The 16,898-nt window shown below is 44.9% G+C and overlaps 1 protein-coding gene across 1 annotated transcript; it reads left to right on the top strand.

The window, feature by feature from the left end:
• The first annotated feature begins 370 nt into the window (after positions 1–370).
• Positions 371–11,502, top strand: ZNF26 (zinc finger protein 26). The gene is made up of 5 exons (XM_053669710.1): positions 371–599; positions 763–818; positions 6,350–6,476; positions 6,739–6,834; positions 8,617–11,502. Exons 2-5 carry the CDS (start codon positions 786–788, stop codon positions 9,966–9,968), a joined length of 1,608 nt encoding a protein of 535 aa, XP_053525685.1. The 5' UTR covers positions 371–599; positions 763–785; the 3' UTR covers positions 9,969–11,502.
• The last annotated feature ends 5,396 nt before the right edge of the window (positions 11,503–16,898 follow it).

The raw sequence follows: 16,898 nt of genomic DNA, 5'->3' as shown, positions 1-16,898 counted from the left end.
GTGGAATAGAAAGCTTTTTAAAAGATTGTCAGACAGGAAGTCCTGTAAAAGTTATGCTATTTATAGTGTTATCGCATCGTTATGAGAATGAGTCGCTTGATCTGTGTTGGACTGAGAGAAGCGTGTTAATAGGTCCTGTTATTTGATGTACTTCTATTTTTCTCTATTCATCTATTGTATTTTCTCCTCTATGAAGTTGGTAACTGTATAATTTGGTGCATTGGTAAGCAAAGCTGTTTTACAACCCTGGGAACTGAAGCTTGTAGCCTCACGAAGTGTTCCTCTCTGCTACATCTAGTAGTCTGAACCCTTCTGGGAGATGTAGTTTTCGTCCCTGGTCGTCCCTCTGGCTTCTGAAGGTTGACGTACTTCCGCGTGCGCCGCACCGCTGTTGTCCGTCTGTGCCCGCGGTGTTGGATCTGGCGCGCTGTCAGTGGACGCGCCCGGGCAGGGGGCGTTCACAGTGTCTGTGACTGCGGAGCCGGCGGTAACCGGAGTTAAACCCGGCTCTGAGCGTGCGTTGCAAACCTGGACCTTGCTCAGCCAAGCCCTCCGCGGTCCCTCCGACCTCGGTCCTCCCGCGTCAGGGCCGCGGAACGGTACAAACCCTTCGCTCTGCGTTCCTCTGCCCAGGCTTGGGGGCCGCGTCCCTGCTAGGGACTTAGCCCCGGACTCTCCCTCCATGGGGTGCGAGGTCTGTCCTGGGTGGGCGAGGGTGGAGGCGGCAGGGAGACCCTTACGGTTTGGTTCTGTCCCCGGCAGCCTGCACGAAGAAACAGCGCGGAATGGCCACCGGGATCCAGACAGCTCCGTGTTGGGTAAGTAGGGACTTGCTTGCCTTTTAAAGCTGACCGCGCGGAGCTCGGACACGTGCATCCCTGCACGGTCACACCCAGGGCCAGAACTCACGGGCTGCCCCCGACCCCGCCGCGCCCGGGCTCTGGATCTCCAGAGACGCTGTCTTGTAGCATTTCGTGTCCGAGGCCGTCTCCCTCGGCAGTTACTCCTGATCGCCAGCTGCGGACCCTTAACTCCGAGGGAAACGAGCGTCCTTACAGAAACGATCCGCTCTCACTTCAGGTTTTTCACACTTAAGGACCAAGTCGCCCTTATATTCAGTCCTTTAGGGAATCTTTAGGGAAGTTATTTACTGAGTGTCTTTTTGTGTGTGCTGTACCTGAGGGCTGGTGTTGGAGGTGCAAACATAAGTTATGTATGTTTCTTGTTTTGGAGGAGCTGTGGTCCGGCAGGAAGGGTAATCAAAAGTGCACATTGGGCACAGTGGCAGGTTAATGGGTAGGGAGAGGAGTTTTGGAGGAGAGGTCCAGTGGACCACCTGGACTGATGGGGTGAGCGAGAGAGGCGACCTCACAGCGATGGCTGAACTGACCTGTGTTGCACGCCATTGTGTTCCGGCCGTGGGAGCACAGTTAGAAGACTTATCTAGGGACCAGGGCGGTTCTGTAGGTGTTAAATATGCACTGCCTGTAGTTGAGTCTCTCGCTCAGAGGGGACTCTAAACTAGAAATATACAGAGGAAAGGCTCCTACGACAGTGTTAGCTCAGGGTGTGACGGAACAGAGCCTCGAAACGGACCGAGTAGAGGACTATGCAGTGACAAGGAAAGAACTGCTGTGAAGAAGGACTGGAGTGAGTGCAAAAGACATGGAAGTTTGGAGAATGTCCTTTCCGCCCCCTGCAAATTTGAGAAGAGAGCACATAATGTAATGGACGGTCCTTTAGTTTTTTGGATAAGCTTTCCTCTCTCAGTTTACTATGTGTGTACCTACAGCATTAATTTTATTTCACTAGTAGTTTTCTATAGGAATATTGATCAGAGTTAATAAATGAGGTTAGACTACAGTTTGTGCTGTCCTTGTCTGCTACTGTCTGTGGGGTTATGCAAGTTTGTGTGATGTGGTGTCTGCATCATTTCCTGACATGACATCTGATTAGATATGGTGGGAACTTTCTCTTCCTGGGATATTGATAGAACTTACTTCTAAATATAATGTGAGCCCTAGCTGGTTGGTGTAGCTTGGTGGATTGATTGCCAGCCTGTGAACCAAAGGACCACAGGTTCAATTCCCAGTCAGGGCACACCCCTGGGTTGTGGGACAGGTCCCCAGTTGGGGGCTGGAGAGAGGCAACCACACATTGATGTTTCTTCCCCCTTCTTTCTCTCTCCCTTCACCTCTCTCTAAAAATAAATAAATAAAATGTTTAAAAAATTAACATAATGTGAGACCATTTTCTTTCTGGAGTTTGTTTTATGATCATTGGCTAGTTATCCAGGCTTTCCTAATTTTCTGGGCCAATTTTGGTTAGTTTTCTTTTCCTAGAAAGTTTTCCATTCTAAGTTTTAAAATTCATTGACATCAACTTGTAAATACAGTCAGTTCTTCTATCATGTTTGGTTTAAAAGTGTCATTCTGTTTCAATGTAATTATCTTAGGGGAAAAGGTGAGCTTTCTGATTTCAGACCACCTTCTTTCTACCACTTTATAATAAGCTGCAGCCCCTTTGCTACCCAAACATCCGGTGTTTTTCAAGGTAAAGTATCAACTATTTTAGCGTATTTATGTATTTCTTAACCATGAAATATATGTAAAACACCTACTGGTTTTCTTTTTGTATGTGTTGTTGACACAAGTCTTATTTTCCCATGAGCCCCATGGTTTTTACTGTGAGATTTTGCAGAGTAGTGATTTTTTGTAGCATACATATCTCATTACAGCAGCACAGCCAGTGTATAGAAATGTCTTAATAAATTTTTCATAGGGGTCCTGCCCTGGTCATAATAGTCAGAACCAATTAAACAATGCTTGGCCAATTTTAAATAGTTTCTTTGGATTTTATTTTTATTCACATCAAACTTCAAAAATAGTAAAAGGCTTAAAGTAAAATAAGCCTTCTGGTTTACCCCCCTCCCTGCTCCACACCTTGCTCTTTCCATCCTGTCCCCAGCATTGGCGACTTTGGTCTGCATTCACTGTTGTGGCATCGTCTCCTGGCTCTTCTGTGGTCACATCTCTGTGCCTGGTTTCACACTTCCCCTCCCTCCCTCTGAAGTAGCCGACCTGATTCATGGCCTGGATGGACTTCATTAGGACACAGACAAGTCGCAGCTTCGTTTTCTCCATCACAACCTCAGACCACCCTGTGGGCTCTTCTTCCCCAGGCCCTGGTGGTCCTCTTAGCAAAGCCCACTATGTTCCAGTCCCAATCTTACTTGGCTGTCAGTTACGTTCAGGTGTTGGAAAGTCCAGTTCACACTCTCATTCCAACCCCAATTCTTCCCCCTCTAGGGTGCAGAGGGGAGACGAGAGGCTTATCACTGTACTCCCACTTCATTTTCTCATTGCCCTCCTGTGAGGGCTCCTCCCGGATTGGGGTGGGAGGGTCAGTGATGAGAGGGGAGGTGCTCCTGTAGTCCGGCCCTCAGCGCCCAGCCACAGGGGTTGCATGGAGCCTTCTACGTCGATGGTGTGCGCGCGTCTCGCTCGCTCACCTGTGCGGCCATCTGGGGAATTGCGTATCACTCACTCCCCTGCAGGTCCTTCTCCCTGCAGGCGGTGCTGTTCTGTTGGTGGGGGAGCCTGTCCAGGGGATCAAGTCCAGGACTCTTCTGGGTGTCACTTCTCATCTGCGTTTTAAGACTGCTCCAGCACTTTCTGTGTTCAGAATTTAAGAGGGTTGGGTGGGCACCTAGGCTGCGTATAAGACACCGTCTCCTCCATCCCTTCTTCCCATGGGAGCTCTCCTCCATGGTGACACTTCTCCTTCAGTGGCCCACTGCTGGGAACTTTTCTCTGGCAGCTTCTTCACGGTCTTCAGCCCCTCATTCGCTGTGTTTCTCGCCCCTCAGGCTTCCCAGCTCCTCAAAGGGCAGCATCTCGGTCTGCTGTCCTTGACCCCCTTCCTCTCTCTGCATTGCTGCCTCACCTCCGCCAGGACGTCGTCCACCCCTGTCCTCACAGGTCACCCGGAAGCCAACCACTACTCCCGCTTTGGCCCCAGCACCTTCAGCTTCCACCAGCACACTTTGAGCCCTGGTCAGCCTCAGTTATACGCTGCACACTTTCTTGGAAGAAGGCTGAGAATTCACTTCTTTGGCACACTTTTTATAGTTCCAGGCTCTCACTCCCACCGATACTCAAGGTGGGCTGAGTAGCTGGCAAGATGACAGATGCTTCTGGAAAGTCAGACGTTCCAGAAGGTGTCTGGCACCTTTATTTAAAATTGTTCTCTAGCTCTGTGCAAAATATACCCTGGTCGTGTTTTTATCAGACTCAAAACGCCTCATTTCGTTTGCATGTGTAGATGTTCATTTCCCTATACAGGGAAAAGCTTCTCAGGTACAGAAGGGGGTTTTATTCATCCTGAAATCTTTTGTCTTCAAAAAGCATCTGGCACATAGAATCTCAAAGTTTTTTTTTATTTTATTGATTATGCCATTAACAGTTGTTCTATTCCCCCCTTCATTCCCCTCCACCCTGCACACCCCTCCCCCACCATTCCCACCCTTTAGTCCATGACCATGTGTCTCAAGTTCTCTAGATTCTATATTTCCCATACTATTCTTGTCCTCCATCTACTTTCTCCCCACCATCTATGCTACTTATTTTCTGTAACTTCTCCCCCACTTCTCCTCCCACTCCCCTGTTGCTAACCCTCCATGAGATCTTCATTTCTATGTTTCCGCTCCTGATCTAGCTGTCCTTTTAGTTTGCTTTTGTTTAGGTGTGGTTGTTAATAACTGAGTTTGCTGTCCTTTCGCTGCTCATATTTTTTATTTTCTTTTTCTTAGGTAAGTCCCTTTAACATTTCATATAAGAAGGGCTTGGTGATGATGAACTCCTTGAATTTAATCTTATCTGAGAAGCATTTTATCTGCCCTTCCATTCTAAATGAAAGCTTTGCTGGATAAATCAATCTTGGATGTAGGTCTTTGGATTTCATGACTTGGAATACCTCTTTCCAGCCCCTTCTTGCCTGTAAGGTCTCTTTTGAGAAATCAGCTGACAGTCTGATGGGAACTCCTTTGTAGGTGACTGTCCCCTTAGCTCTTGCTGCTTCTAGGATTCTCTCCTTCATTTTAATCTTGGCTAATGTAATGATGATGTGCCTTGGTGTGTTCCTTCTTGGGTCCAACTTCTTTGGGACTCTCTGAACTTCCTGGATTTCCTGGAAGTCTATTTCCTTTGCCAGATTGGGGAAGTTCTCCTTTATTATTTGTTCAAATAAGTTTTCCACTGGTGGCTGTTCCTTTCCCCCTTCTGGTACCCCTATAATTCGGATGTTGGAGCATTTAAAGATGTCCTGGAGGCTCCTAAGTCTCTCCTCATTTTTTTGAATTCTTGTTTCTTCATATTTTCCTGTTTGGCCATTATTTTCTTCCTTCTGGTTCACTCCCTTTATTTGAGTCCCAGTTTCCTTTCCATCGCTATTGGTTTCCTGTGCAATTCCCTTCATTTCAATTAGTTTTGCCTTCATATGTTCCTCTGATTTGTGACTAAAATCAACCAGTTCTGTGAGCATCCTGATCACCAGTGTTTTGAACTGTGCGTCTGAGAGTTTTGCTATTTCTTCATCGCTTAGATTTATGTGTCTGGGGCTTTGAGGTTTTCTTGAGCCATTTTTGGTCTGTTCACACGCATTAAGTATGAGGAGCGGAGCCCTAGGTGTTCACCAGGGCCGGGCCACCCAGGTTGCTGGTTTGTGATGCTGTATGTGGGGGCGGGGTCAGAGCGTGGAAATGGGGGGCCCCCTTTGCTGCCTCTTGCTGCTGGGGCCTGCTCGGTCCTGTCTCACTGCTCACTCCCTCGCTGGTCCATCTGCGCATGAATGCGGGACCACAGTCAACCCGCTGCCCTGTGCCCTCGCTGGATCTGACGATCGCTCGCTCACTGGGTCGCTCACTGGGCCCGCCCATTGCAACCCCACGCCTGGGATCCACGAGCCTGAGTCCATCTGACCGAGTCTTCCTGTGCAACCCCGCTCCGCCAGCTGCTGGTTTTGCCCCTCTTACTGGTCAGGCTGAAGAATTTGTTGTTATCAGACTTCCGAAAAGTTCAATTTTCTGTGTTTTGGCTGTTTTCTGTTGCTAATATTTTGTTATCTCTAAACTTGGTTGTGTGAGAAAGCATGGTGTCTCCACCTATGCCTCCATCTTGGCGGAAGTCTAGAATCTCAAAGATTTTTTTTCCTCACAATTCTCTCTCAAAACAAATGCTGACCTGGAGAAAGCAACCTGCGAAGAAACATTTCTCCCGTTCCATTCTGCCACATCTCTTCCACATCACCTAATGCAACTGTGCCCCTTTGAACGGGGTGTGTGTTATTACAGGGATGGTTGTCATTCAAGGATGTATCTATGGACTTTACCTGGGAAGAATGGCAATTACTGGATTCTGCGCAGAAGTACCTGTACAGGGATGTGATACTGGAAAACTATCGCAACCTGGTATCTGTGGGTAAGTGTAGCTCTCTGTTAACTTTGGCTGTGACTCTGAGGTTGCCATCCATCCCCTTCCTTTTGCTGACCTTCCCTGGGACCTCTGAAGGACTTAGTGATTGTGGGCTTGGACTTTACAGGTCAGGTATTCCTCCCTGTTTGGCCATCACCTCATAATTATAATTTCCGCCCAAGTGTTCATGAGCAGTTTCATGTTGTAGCCTCTGACCCCTTAGTCCCTAGCAGTTTAGCGCACATCCTTTGCAATTTTGTATTAACAGGGTATCATGGTACCAAACCTGATTTAATCTTCAAGTTGGAGCAAGGAGAAGAGCCGTGGATAGTAAATGCCAAAATTTCTCATCCGCGCTGCCCAGGTAGGTGAGTGGGGACCAGGACCACAGGAGGCGTTGGAGTCCATGGGGTGCCGTCCAGGCAGCCTTGTGTGTAGAAACTTCTGTCTGGAGTCCCTGAACCACCGGGGTGGCTGGGGGAGCCCGGGAGCTCCCCGGCTCAGGCATTGGCTGTCATTTGCCCACGGTTGGGCTTCCCCCCCCGGCTTGGAGAGGCAGGCGTGCCCCGCTTCTGTGCACTCTGCCCAAATGGCGTTTTCAGGGTTGGGTTCCTTCCTTCGGGCTCCTTTTTGTGCCTTCCTTCCCATGGTCATGACCTCGTCGGCAGGTCGCCTCTCTCCTGGCGTCACTCGTGCCTCCACTTCCCAGACGTCTCTTGTCCCCTTTGCCATCACCGTCGCATCTGTCAGACCGTACCCAGAGCCTTTTACTTCCTTTCCTCTCCTTCACTGTCTTTGGACATTTCCTTGCCTCCTCTCTTCCCACTGATCACTTTGAAACTGTAACTGTTACATTCTTGGCACTTTTTTTCTTAAGACAGTTCTGAAGCCTAACCTGGTCTCCACTAGCTTCTTTTCCCATTTGAGTTGTCCGGAGTGGTTTGTTTCCCAAATTTGGCTGTTTGGTCCCATATTTATAACTATTTTATTTTATTATTTTTTAGTTGTTATTTTTTAAATCAGTGTGAGAGAGGCACCTCTCCTGGCACCTCACTCTGGTGTCCCCCGTGGCCATGGGTGAGATGAGGTTGGGGAGAATGCACTCTCTGGGGGCTACTTACAGTTTCATTAGCCCACTTCTGTTGGTGCACGTTTTGGGGCATTTAGGGTTGAAGAATCACAGGGTGTTATCAGTAGACTTAGAGTTCCCTTCAAAACTTAGCAGGCTTCTACTCGGTTTTTCGTCTGACCCTGTTAACCCAGGAACAACACTCACAGTCGTCTGGATGTAGTCTTTAGGCCTAACAGGTGCTCCCTTCTAGCCACTGGTCTCACCATCCTCCCCCCTCCACCCGGAGTTTAGTGGCCCCACTTCCAGGCACAAACTGTAAATCGTTCCACCACTGTTGGGAGGCGGAGTTTAGGAAGGAAGCTACGGAAGGGTCCCTGTGGTGACTCTGTGATAAGGGGAGCAGCTGTCCAGACCCAAACCTGCTGCTGCTCCCTCAGCCCTGCCTGCTCAGCCGTCCTTCTCGGCATCGTGTTTGGGCCTCACAGACGGACCATCCTGTCCCCTCTGCCTCTCTGTCCAGCTGTAAGTGTCATTCGCTCCAGGGCTGCGCGGGCATCCCTTCTCACCTGCACACATTCCCTCAGAGAGCTCCTGTCATGTCCTTGAATCCCTTCTATACGCTCTTGACGCCTACTTTTCACTGAGCATGTAGGTCTGACTGCCTGTTTGCTGTCCTCACTTTGATATTTCACTGAGATCTCAAATGTAATAAGCTGCAAAACGAAGTCCTTTATTCTCCCTCCAAACGTGTTTCTCTCTCAGTGCTTTTCATCTCAAAGTGCAGGACCACGTGTTTCCCAAGTTTAAAATCTAGGCATTATTAAAACATCTGTATTGAAAACCACTTTCAATCACTGCCCATTCGCTACCCATTCCACAGTGGGACGTGGTCTGGTGGGACCCAGTCCCCTCGCCTCCACGTTTAGCTCTCCAGTACAGGTGCGTGTGGCCACTGTATCTCTGATCGGCATCAGAGGCCTGTTTCCAAGGGGAGACTCGTTACATGGCAGCTCTAAAGCTCTTTCATTCCATATCACGTTCCTGTTAAGATTTAAAAAATATTTTTCTTTCTAGAAAGTTGGAAAGAATGGTACCAGAAAAATCAAGATGTGCTGGAAAGTGTTGAGAGAAACTACGTGTGTAATGCATTTGGAAAACTTCATCTGAGCAAAACGCATGCTTCTTCAAGACAGAGACTCCACAAGTACAACACACATGGAAAAAGCGTGACACAACACTCAGGTTTAACCAGAAGCTATCTCAGGAAGAGTCCTGATAAGTTTCATGGGTATGAACAATCATATTTTCTTAAGCGTCAAAGAGCTCATAGTATAGAAAAAAACTGTATCTGTGGTGAATGCGGAAAAGCTTTTCGTTGCAAATCACAGCTCATTGTACATCTCAGAATTCACACAGGAGAGAGACCCTATGAGTGCACTAAGTGTGAGAGAGCCTTCAGCGCCAAGTCAAACCTCAACGCTCATCAGAGAGTGCACACAGGGGAGAAGCCCTACTCGTGCAGCGAGTGTGGGAAAGTCTTCTCGTTCAGGTCACAGCTCATTGTCCACCAGGAAGTTCACACAGGAGGGAAACCTTACGGTTGCAGTGAGTGTGGGAAAGCCTACAGCTGGAAGTCCCAGCTCATTTTACACCAGAGAAGTCACACAGGAGTGAAGCCCTATGAATGCAGTGAATGTGGGAAAGCCTTTAGCTTGAAGTCACCCTTCATTGTCCACCAGAGAACTCACACAGGAGTCAAACCCCATAAATGCAACGAGTGTGGGAAAGCCTTCCGGAGTAAGTCATACCTGCTTGTTCACGTCAGGATGCACACAGGTGAGAAGCCCTATCAGTGCAGTGAGTGTGGGAAAGCCTTCAACATGAAGACACAGCTCGTTGTCCACCAGGGAATTCACACAGGAAATAACCCTTACCAGTGCAGTGAGTGTGGGAAGGCCTTCGGTCGGAAGGAGCAACTCACTGCCCACCTGCGAGCTCACGCAGGAGAGAAGCCCTACGGGTGCAGCGAGTGTGGGAAGGCCTTCAGCAGCAAGTCATACCTCGTTATACACAGGAGGACGCACACAGGAGAGAGACCCTACGAATGCAGTTTCTGTGAGAGAGCCTTTTGTGGGAAGTCACAGCTCATCATACATCAGAGAACTCACTCAACAGAGAAGCCCTACGAGTGCAGTGAGTGTGAGAAAGCCTATCCTCGGAAGGCGTCACTCCAGATCCACCAGAAAACTCACTCAGGAGAGAAACCGTTCAAATGCAGCGAGTGCGGGAAAGCCTTCACCCAGAAATCATCTCTCAGTGAACATCAGAGAGTCCACACAGGAGAGAAACCGTGGAAATGTTCTGAATGTGGGAAATCCTTCTGTTGGAATTCGGGGCTCCGCATACACAGGAAAACTCACAAGTGAAATTAGAATGAAGTAGATGTTAGAAGCATTCTAATAAAACTTGCTCCTTAGGAGACCTCAGATGATAATGTAGACAGGACACATAAGCAGGAAGAAGCCCTAAAAATACACATATTAAGTTAACACAGGAGAGAAACCAAGTGTATTTGGAATGAGTGTGCAAAAGCTTTTAGAAATGTCATATACAGGCTTTGTAGATGAGAATAGTGGGAGGAACTGGGCAGTAACTGTACCAAGTGTAATGGTATCATGAGGCATTAATTTGGAGAATCCATTCTGAGAACGCTTTATAAATTTAATAAATTGGGAAAGCATTTTTCCTATAAAAACTGTGTTCTGTGGAGAGTCACATTCCAGATTTGAAGCTATGTTTTTCTAAACATTTTATTTATTTATCTTTAGAGGGGAAGGGAAGGAGAGAGGGAGAGAAATATCAATGCATGGTTGCCTCTCATGCATCCCCTGCTGGGAACTGGCCTGCAACCCAGGCATGTGCCCTGACTAGGAATCGAACCATGAACCTCTAGTTTGCAGGCCTGCACTCAATCCACTGAGCTACACCAGTTAGGACTGAAGCTATGTTTTAGACATTTTCATGGTGGAATATGAAGGTTTTTATTTTGATACGTAAATAAAACATCGGGGAAACAGAAGGAACATATTCTGTAAGTTAAGGGTTTTTTAGTGCAACTCTCCTGAGCAACACTGAATAGCATTTTTTAAAATTTTGTTATTTTTTAATGTAACTTGTTATACATATATTTGATAGTTTGCAGAATAACACCCTTCAATATTCTCCATAGTATATGTTAAATATCCGTATTGTCTATTTCTTAGCAATACAAATAATATAACATGACTTAATAAGTGAAAGGACATGGTTCTAACCCCCGATGAAGTCACTTACTTGAGAGTCGACATACATGGGTCTGGCAGGTGGTGCAGGGCTGCTTGTGGGAGGTCACCGTGAGGAACGTCAAGGGCATTTTCAGGGGCGTCCAGCCTTTTGGTGTCTCTGGGCCACACTGGAAGGAGAAGGGTTGTCTTCAGCCACACATGAAATACATCGCAACACGTAATGTATTGGAATGTATTTGCAATCATAATATTTTAGGTAAATTTATGATTTTGTGTTGGGTCGTCTCGTAGCCATCTGGGGACACATGAGGCCTGTGGGTCACAGGTTGGACACCTCCCATTAGCGGGTCAGGAGCCATTCCCGTGCGTCCATATGAGCACCCTCGTTTTCTCTGGAGAACTAGCTCTGTCGTCATCGTGTCTTTCTGGGTGTCCTGTCCATTCACTGCAGGTGGGCATTGCATCTATTGTTGGGGAAGGGGAGCCTCTTCCAGGACCTGGAGTCTAGCGAGTCTCAGGTGAACCAGAAGGGAAACAGCTTGGATGTTGTCTCAGAACCCTACGGAGACCAAAGGCTCCTTCCTGCTCCGCTGATGTCCCAGAACAACTCTGTACGCTCCCTTTTGGAACCTGGTTTTCTGGCTTTATGGGTGCTTCCTTGTACCTTTTTAATAAAAGTGGGTTTTTGTTTCCTGCTAAAGTTAAAGAGGAGTTTCCTGTAACTGCAGGGCTTTAATTCATAAACTTGGTGCCCCTAACAGTGTGTAGGTAACAAAATGGGAGACAGGAGCAGTTTATGGTTTAGATTTTTTTTCCTAAAATTAAAATCTTTCAGATTCTCATTTAAGTTCCAAGACAGAAACTTTTTAGCTCACGGTATGAAATGGTGTTCTTGTTTGCATATACCAGGAACCTGTGGCCCCTGAGCAGATTCTGGGAACTATTGCCATGGAAGAGTTGTACATTTATGAAGAAATCTGGGACTGGAAATGAGACAGCTCCCTCTGGTCATCTTGGCCCTTAAGTTCCACAGTGACAGGCTTGAAGCCCTGAAGTCTCTCCTCAAAGCAGAGCATTAAACTCTGCACCTCTCCGTGCCGTTGCTGAAACAGTGGCTTACTCACAGCTATAGAGTTGAGATGGTAAAAGCCGGATACACATTTGGCTTGCTGAACTAAAAAAGTCCCCCACCTCAAACTTGCATCGGCCTAGAAACAATCCCCTAATAATTCAGGTACAGGTATCTGAGAGAAATCTGAGAATAGCCTAGCAAGCTCTGATATATGTTGCACTGTGTGCTCCTTATCCAGGCACACAGGCCAACGACAGCTCACTGCTAATGGTAAGAAGCAAGAGGACAGAGGTAAATTGATGACTGAATTAAGCATAAAGGAATTAGATCCTAAAGACTGGGAAGACACAGTTTATCCATATTACTAAGTTAACATAGGAGAGAAACCAAGGGAAGTTAACATAGGAGAGAAACTAAAAATGGGAAAGCATGCTGTGGTGAGGACACCCAGGATGTGGCCGGACAGCTGTTAAAGAAAGCAGGTGTGTGACTTGTGAATCCCATCAAATATCTCAGCAGATATTCTACCAACTTGGACTGACAGGGTCAGAGAAGGGTTGAAATGAAGGAAATTGGTCTTCTGAGATTCTACGCGCAGGAAACAAGCTGACAGAGGGATCTAGCGTTAAACATGGGTTGACCTTAAAGAAAAGTGGGGAATGACTCTGGGGCAGGACCACCCCCGGGCCCCAGAAGGTGAAGCTGTTTTCAGGGCAGAGCGCTGGCCTACCAGGCAGGGATGAGGGAGCAGTACCCCCACCAGTACCCGCCATGGGCTCTGTGGACTGAGCCTTCAGCCACAGAGCACTTGGAAATGTCTTCAGCTAAACGTCCCAGTTCACTACTCAGCAGTTCTACTTTTCACAAAACAGAACACAAGTCAGTCAAATTCTTTCCCACTTTATTCCAAAAATCCCCTTTTTCTCCAGGCTCCGATAACATGTCTCTCATTTTTTCCAACACCTTACCAAAAGTACCTGCAACATTCGTGTTTCTGCTGAGTCTTCTCAAGGTAGTCTGGGCTTTTTTCCTCAAACACCTCTAAACACTATCTTCTGCTGCGAACTGCAAAGACTCACCCACGTTTTTAGGCATTGACTCCAAGAGCGCCCTGTTTTCCAGCACCAGAATCTTTATTCACTTGCTAGGGCCACTGGGACAAAGTGCTACAAAATGAGTGTTTGCCTAAAGTCTCAGCTCTGGAGGCTGGAAGTCTGAAATCAGGTGCCGGGAGGGCTGAGTCTTCCAGGCATCACTTTGGCTTGTAGGTACCCATCACCTCTCTTTGTCTCTTTATATCATTTTTCTCTACTTTTTCCCATCCAAATGTCTCCTTTTTATAGAGATACCAGTCATACTGGTTCAGGACTCACCTAATGACCTCATTTTAACATGCTCATCGCTTTAAAATCGCTTTGTGAAGGGAGGGTCACATGGAGGTGTGGGGGTTAGGACTCTCACATGTTTGTTGGGGCGACACAGTTAACCCACAACTGTCGACGAGGGAAAAGACAACTTGAACCACAAAACCAACGAGACCTCACAGACACGTATGGAGCACTCCACCCAGATGCACGGGGGTTTACATTCTCTAGTGGACAAGGGATGTCCTGCAGCATAGGCCAAATGCTGGGCCATAGAACAAGCCTCAGAACTTAATACTGAGGTTTTGTCAAAAGGAAACTGCAACCAGCTTCAAAGCAGAGGCCAAATCTGGAATATTTTGAGCATCCAAATAAATATAAGAGTTATAACCCAAAGAATAAGATGAGAATCCATGTATCCATATTGATATCCACAAATGTAGGGACAAGTAGGGAAGAAGGGAAAACTCTTCCTTACAGTAGAATATAACTTAATAAATACCAAATGAAAAGCAAGAATCATCCACGAATACTAAGTTTAGGTGGGCGAAAGTGTTTATGAAAGAATATTTCATCAGTCACAAAACACTTATTCATTACAATTGGAAAAATCACAAAAGAGAAATATGGCACTTATCACCTTAATTAAACCATGAAAATTAATATTGCCATTATTGGTACAAACTAATTTATGAAACTTGATATGATTCTCTGAGGATACAACGTCACTTCTGCAGTATTCCTGCCAGAATGCTTAACCTGAATCTAAATCATAAGTCAGTATCTACCAAACAAGGTGCGGGCCCTTCAGCACATCCAAAACCAGTGCTGAGGTCGTAAGACAAAGTCGGAGAGACTGTCCCCGTGCACTGGGACTGAAGACTCATAACATTGGGTACGGAACCCAAATTTTGCTTCTTACACATCAGGACATTTTTTGGAATTTGAATAAGTTCTGTGTATGCATTGGTTTGCCCGCGTTCAATCCACTGAGCTCCACCAGCCAGGGCTAGTTCTGTGTATCAGATAACAGTACTGCATGTTCCTTCTTCAGTTTGATCATTTTCTGTGATCAGACCATCGGTGACTGTGCTGGACTTACACACTTAAGTGTTTAGGAATGTGGAGTGATTATGTCTGCACCTCATGGTCCTACCTTACAAGAAAAATACGTGATTCTATAAAGAAAGCAGACTTGGTAAAATGTTAACATTTGGCAAGTACAGGTAAAAAGTATTTAGAATTCTTTAGTACTCTGTAACTTTTGTAGTTCTGTACTTTCTTTTTTCTTTTCAGTACTATGAAATCATTTCATATGAAATAAAAGAAAAAATGAATTCAACAAGGTCATTGAATGTCATAGGCATAATAAACTACTTATGAATACACCTGATACAATGTTGAATTTAAAATCAGATCCAGGAATAAATCTTTTAAAAACTTACACAAACCAAGAATCTATGAATAAAATGATAAAAGGCTAACAAACTTCATTAAAGAACTGAAAAGATAATTGAAAGATATATTGATGGAATAACGTCAATATAATAAAAAATATTATCTCATACAAAATACAATGCAATTCCAATAAAAAATAAAAGAATACCTTTTCAGAAATGTGACCATCAGATTCTTCTATTTACAGGAAAGTTCCCAGGTCTCACAGTATCTAGCACAGCAATCAGCAAGCACAACAATTACAGAGGTTTCACTTCTACACACAAGAGGTAATTTGTTATGCTACAATAATAAAACATTATGGCATTTACACATGGATAGACTAATAGGTCAATGGAACAGAAAAGATTCCATAAAGTACTCTTGTACATATAGGACCTTCAGATATAAAAAAATTAATTCGCAAATATTGAAGAAAGAATGGGCTATTTGATGCTTAGTATTATGGGCTGGTTCTGTCTTCCCTCCTATGAACATAAATTCGTATGTTCGAGTCTAACACCCAGCAGAGTCAGGACGTGACTATATTTGGACACAGGGGCTTTTAAGAGGTAATTAAGGTAAAATAAGATCGTCTGGATGGCTGCAACCCAAAATGAAGAGACTGGGACATACACGTGGAGGTGACCCTGCGCAGAGCAGGGAGAAGAGAGAGGCCTCAGAAGAAACCACACCTGCCAATACCTTCATCTCCACTTCGAGTCTCCAGACTTGTGACAAAAATTTCTGGTTTTTACCCTGCCCAGTCTGGGTTATTTTGTTATGGCAGCTTTAGCAAACTAATACAGCAGGGATTAGGAAAGTAGCTTGCCAAGTGGAAACAGAATGAAATGAGGTCAGTATCTCACACTATACGAATACATACAACTCCAGAGAGACTGCAACATAAATGTCAGAACTGCCTGTTGCAACTCTGAGGAGATAAAACAAAGAAATATTTTATGATATCAGGACAGAGGAAGATTTCTTAAGACACATATGGAAATCATGAAGGAAAAGCTAGATAAATTTCATAATGTCAAAACTAAAATCTAAGAGACCAACAATTTTATAGACAAAGTTTAGAGACAAGGAATAGACAGAAAAAATGAAAATGTATTGCGTATTGAAGATTAGTAAAGAATACCCATTCAAATCCATGAAACTAGCAGAAAAAGATAAACCCAGTAGAAAAATAAGCAAACAAGCAAAGAATTGACAATCTATGGGGTGAACCCTAAATGGTGTAGAGATGTGTATACTTCAGCAATCATCATGGAAACACATTATTTGTATGTTCTCTATTTCAAATATTATTCCAATTTTTAAAATCTTGAGCTTGAGTACACACACCATCTTCATCATTTTGAATGTTCCACTATTAAGCAGCATACAGGCTTCATTGTTAAAGTCTCTCTTTTTTATCTTTTCAAAGTGGCAATTTTTTATATTGTAATTTATGTTTTTAAAAACCTGGAAGTGCTTTTAAATGAAAACTTTTCATCTTATTAAGGTGATTATATTTTTCCTTTGACTTATTGTTAAGGTAATACTAATGAACAGCCTGATCATTTTTGTACATCTAGAACAGAACCCACTTGGTTGCAGTATATTTTGGGTAGGCACGGCCAGCTTCTCTCTGTTAATCGTTCAGTATTTTTCATGGGTAGACATAATTAAGTTTTGTCTAAGTTTCCATTTCAAATCATGACATTTATTAATTTTGGTGTTCCATGCTATTTAATAAAAAGAAAAACTTTCTTCTAATTCCTGTAGAACTATGTAAGCATAAGAATTCTCTGATCACTGGATGTTTGAAAAAAATCATCAGAAACTCATGACTGATGCTTTTTGACAGAGAATCTCTGAAGTTGCCTTCATTTTTATCCTTGATTAGGTTTTCTAATTTCTTAGATTAAATTTGATACATAGGGTCCAGCAGAAGTAACGCTACTTAAATGTGGTTAGCAGGGTAATAATGTTGTAATAATTTTATAGTTTTAATTTGAATATTTCACCTAAAATGTCATATTGTTGATGAGAGAGACCTGGTTCTTCTTGCCAACACACGTAAAGATTTACAGATGAGCAAATCTATTAGCATGTAATCAGTTTATTACTGGCCCGTTCCCATGGAAGAGAACACGACTGGGTAGAGTAGGGGGTGAAAGGCGAAGTTTCAAGGCAAAGCAGGGCAGC

This window comes from Artibeus jamaicensis, unplaced genomic scaffold (assembly GCF_021234435.1).
Source record: "Artibeus jamaicensis isolate MK-2021 breed Jamaican fruit bat unplaced genomic scaffold, CSHL_Jam_final contig_525, whole genome shotgun sequence".
Lineage (NCBI taxonomy): Eukaryota > Metazoa > Chordata > Mammalia > Chiroptera > Phyllostomidae > Artibeus > Artibeus jamaicensis.
Note: the sequence above shows the minus strand (reverse complement) of the source record. Positions and strands in the feature narration are given on the sequence as shown.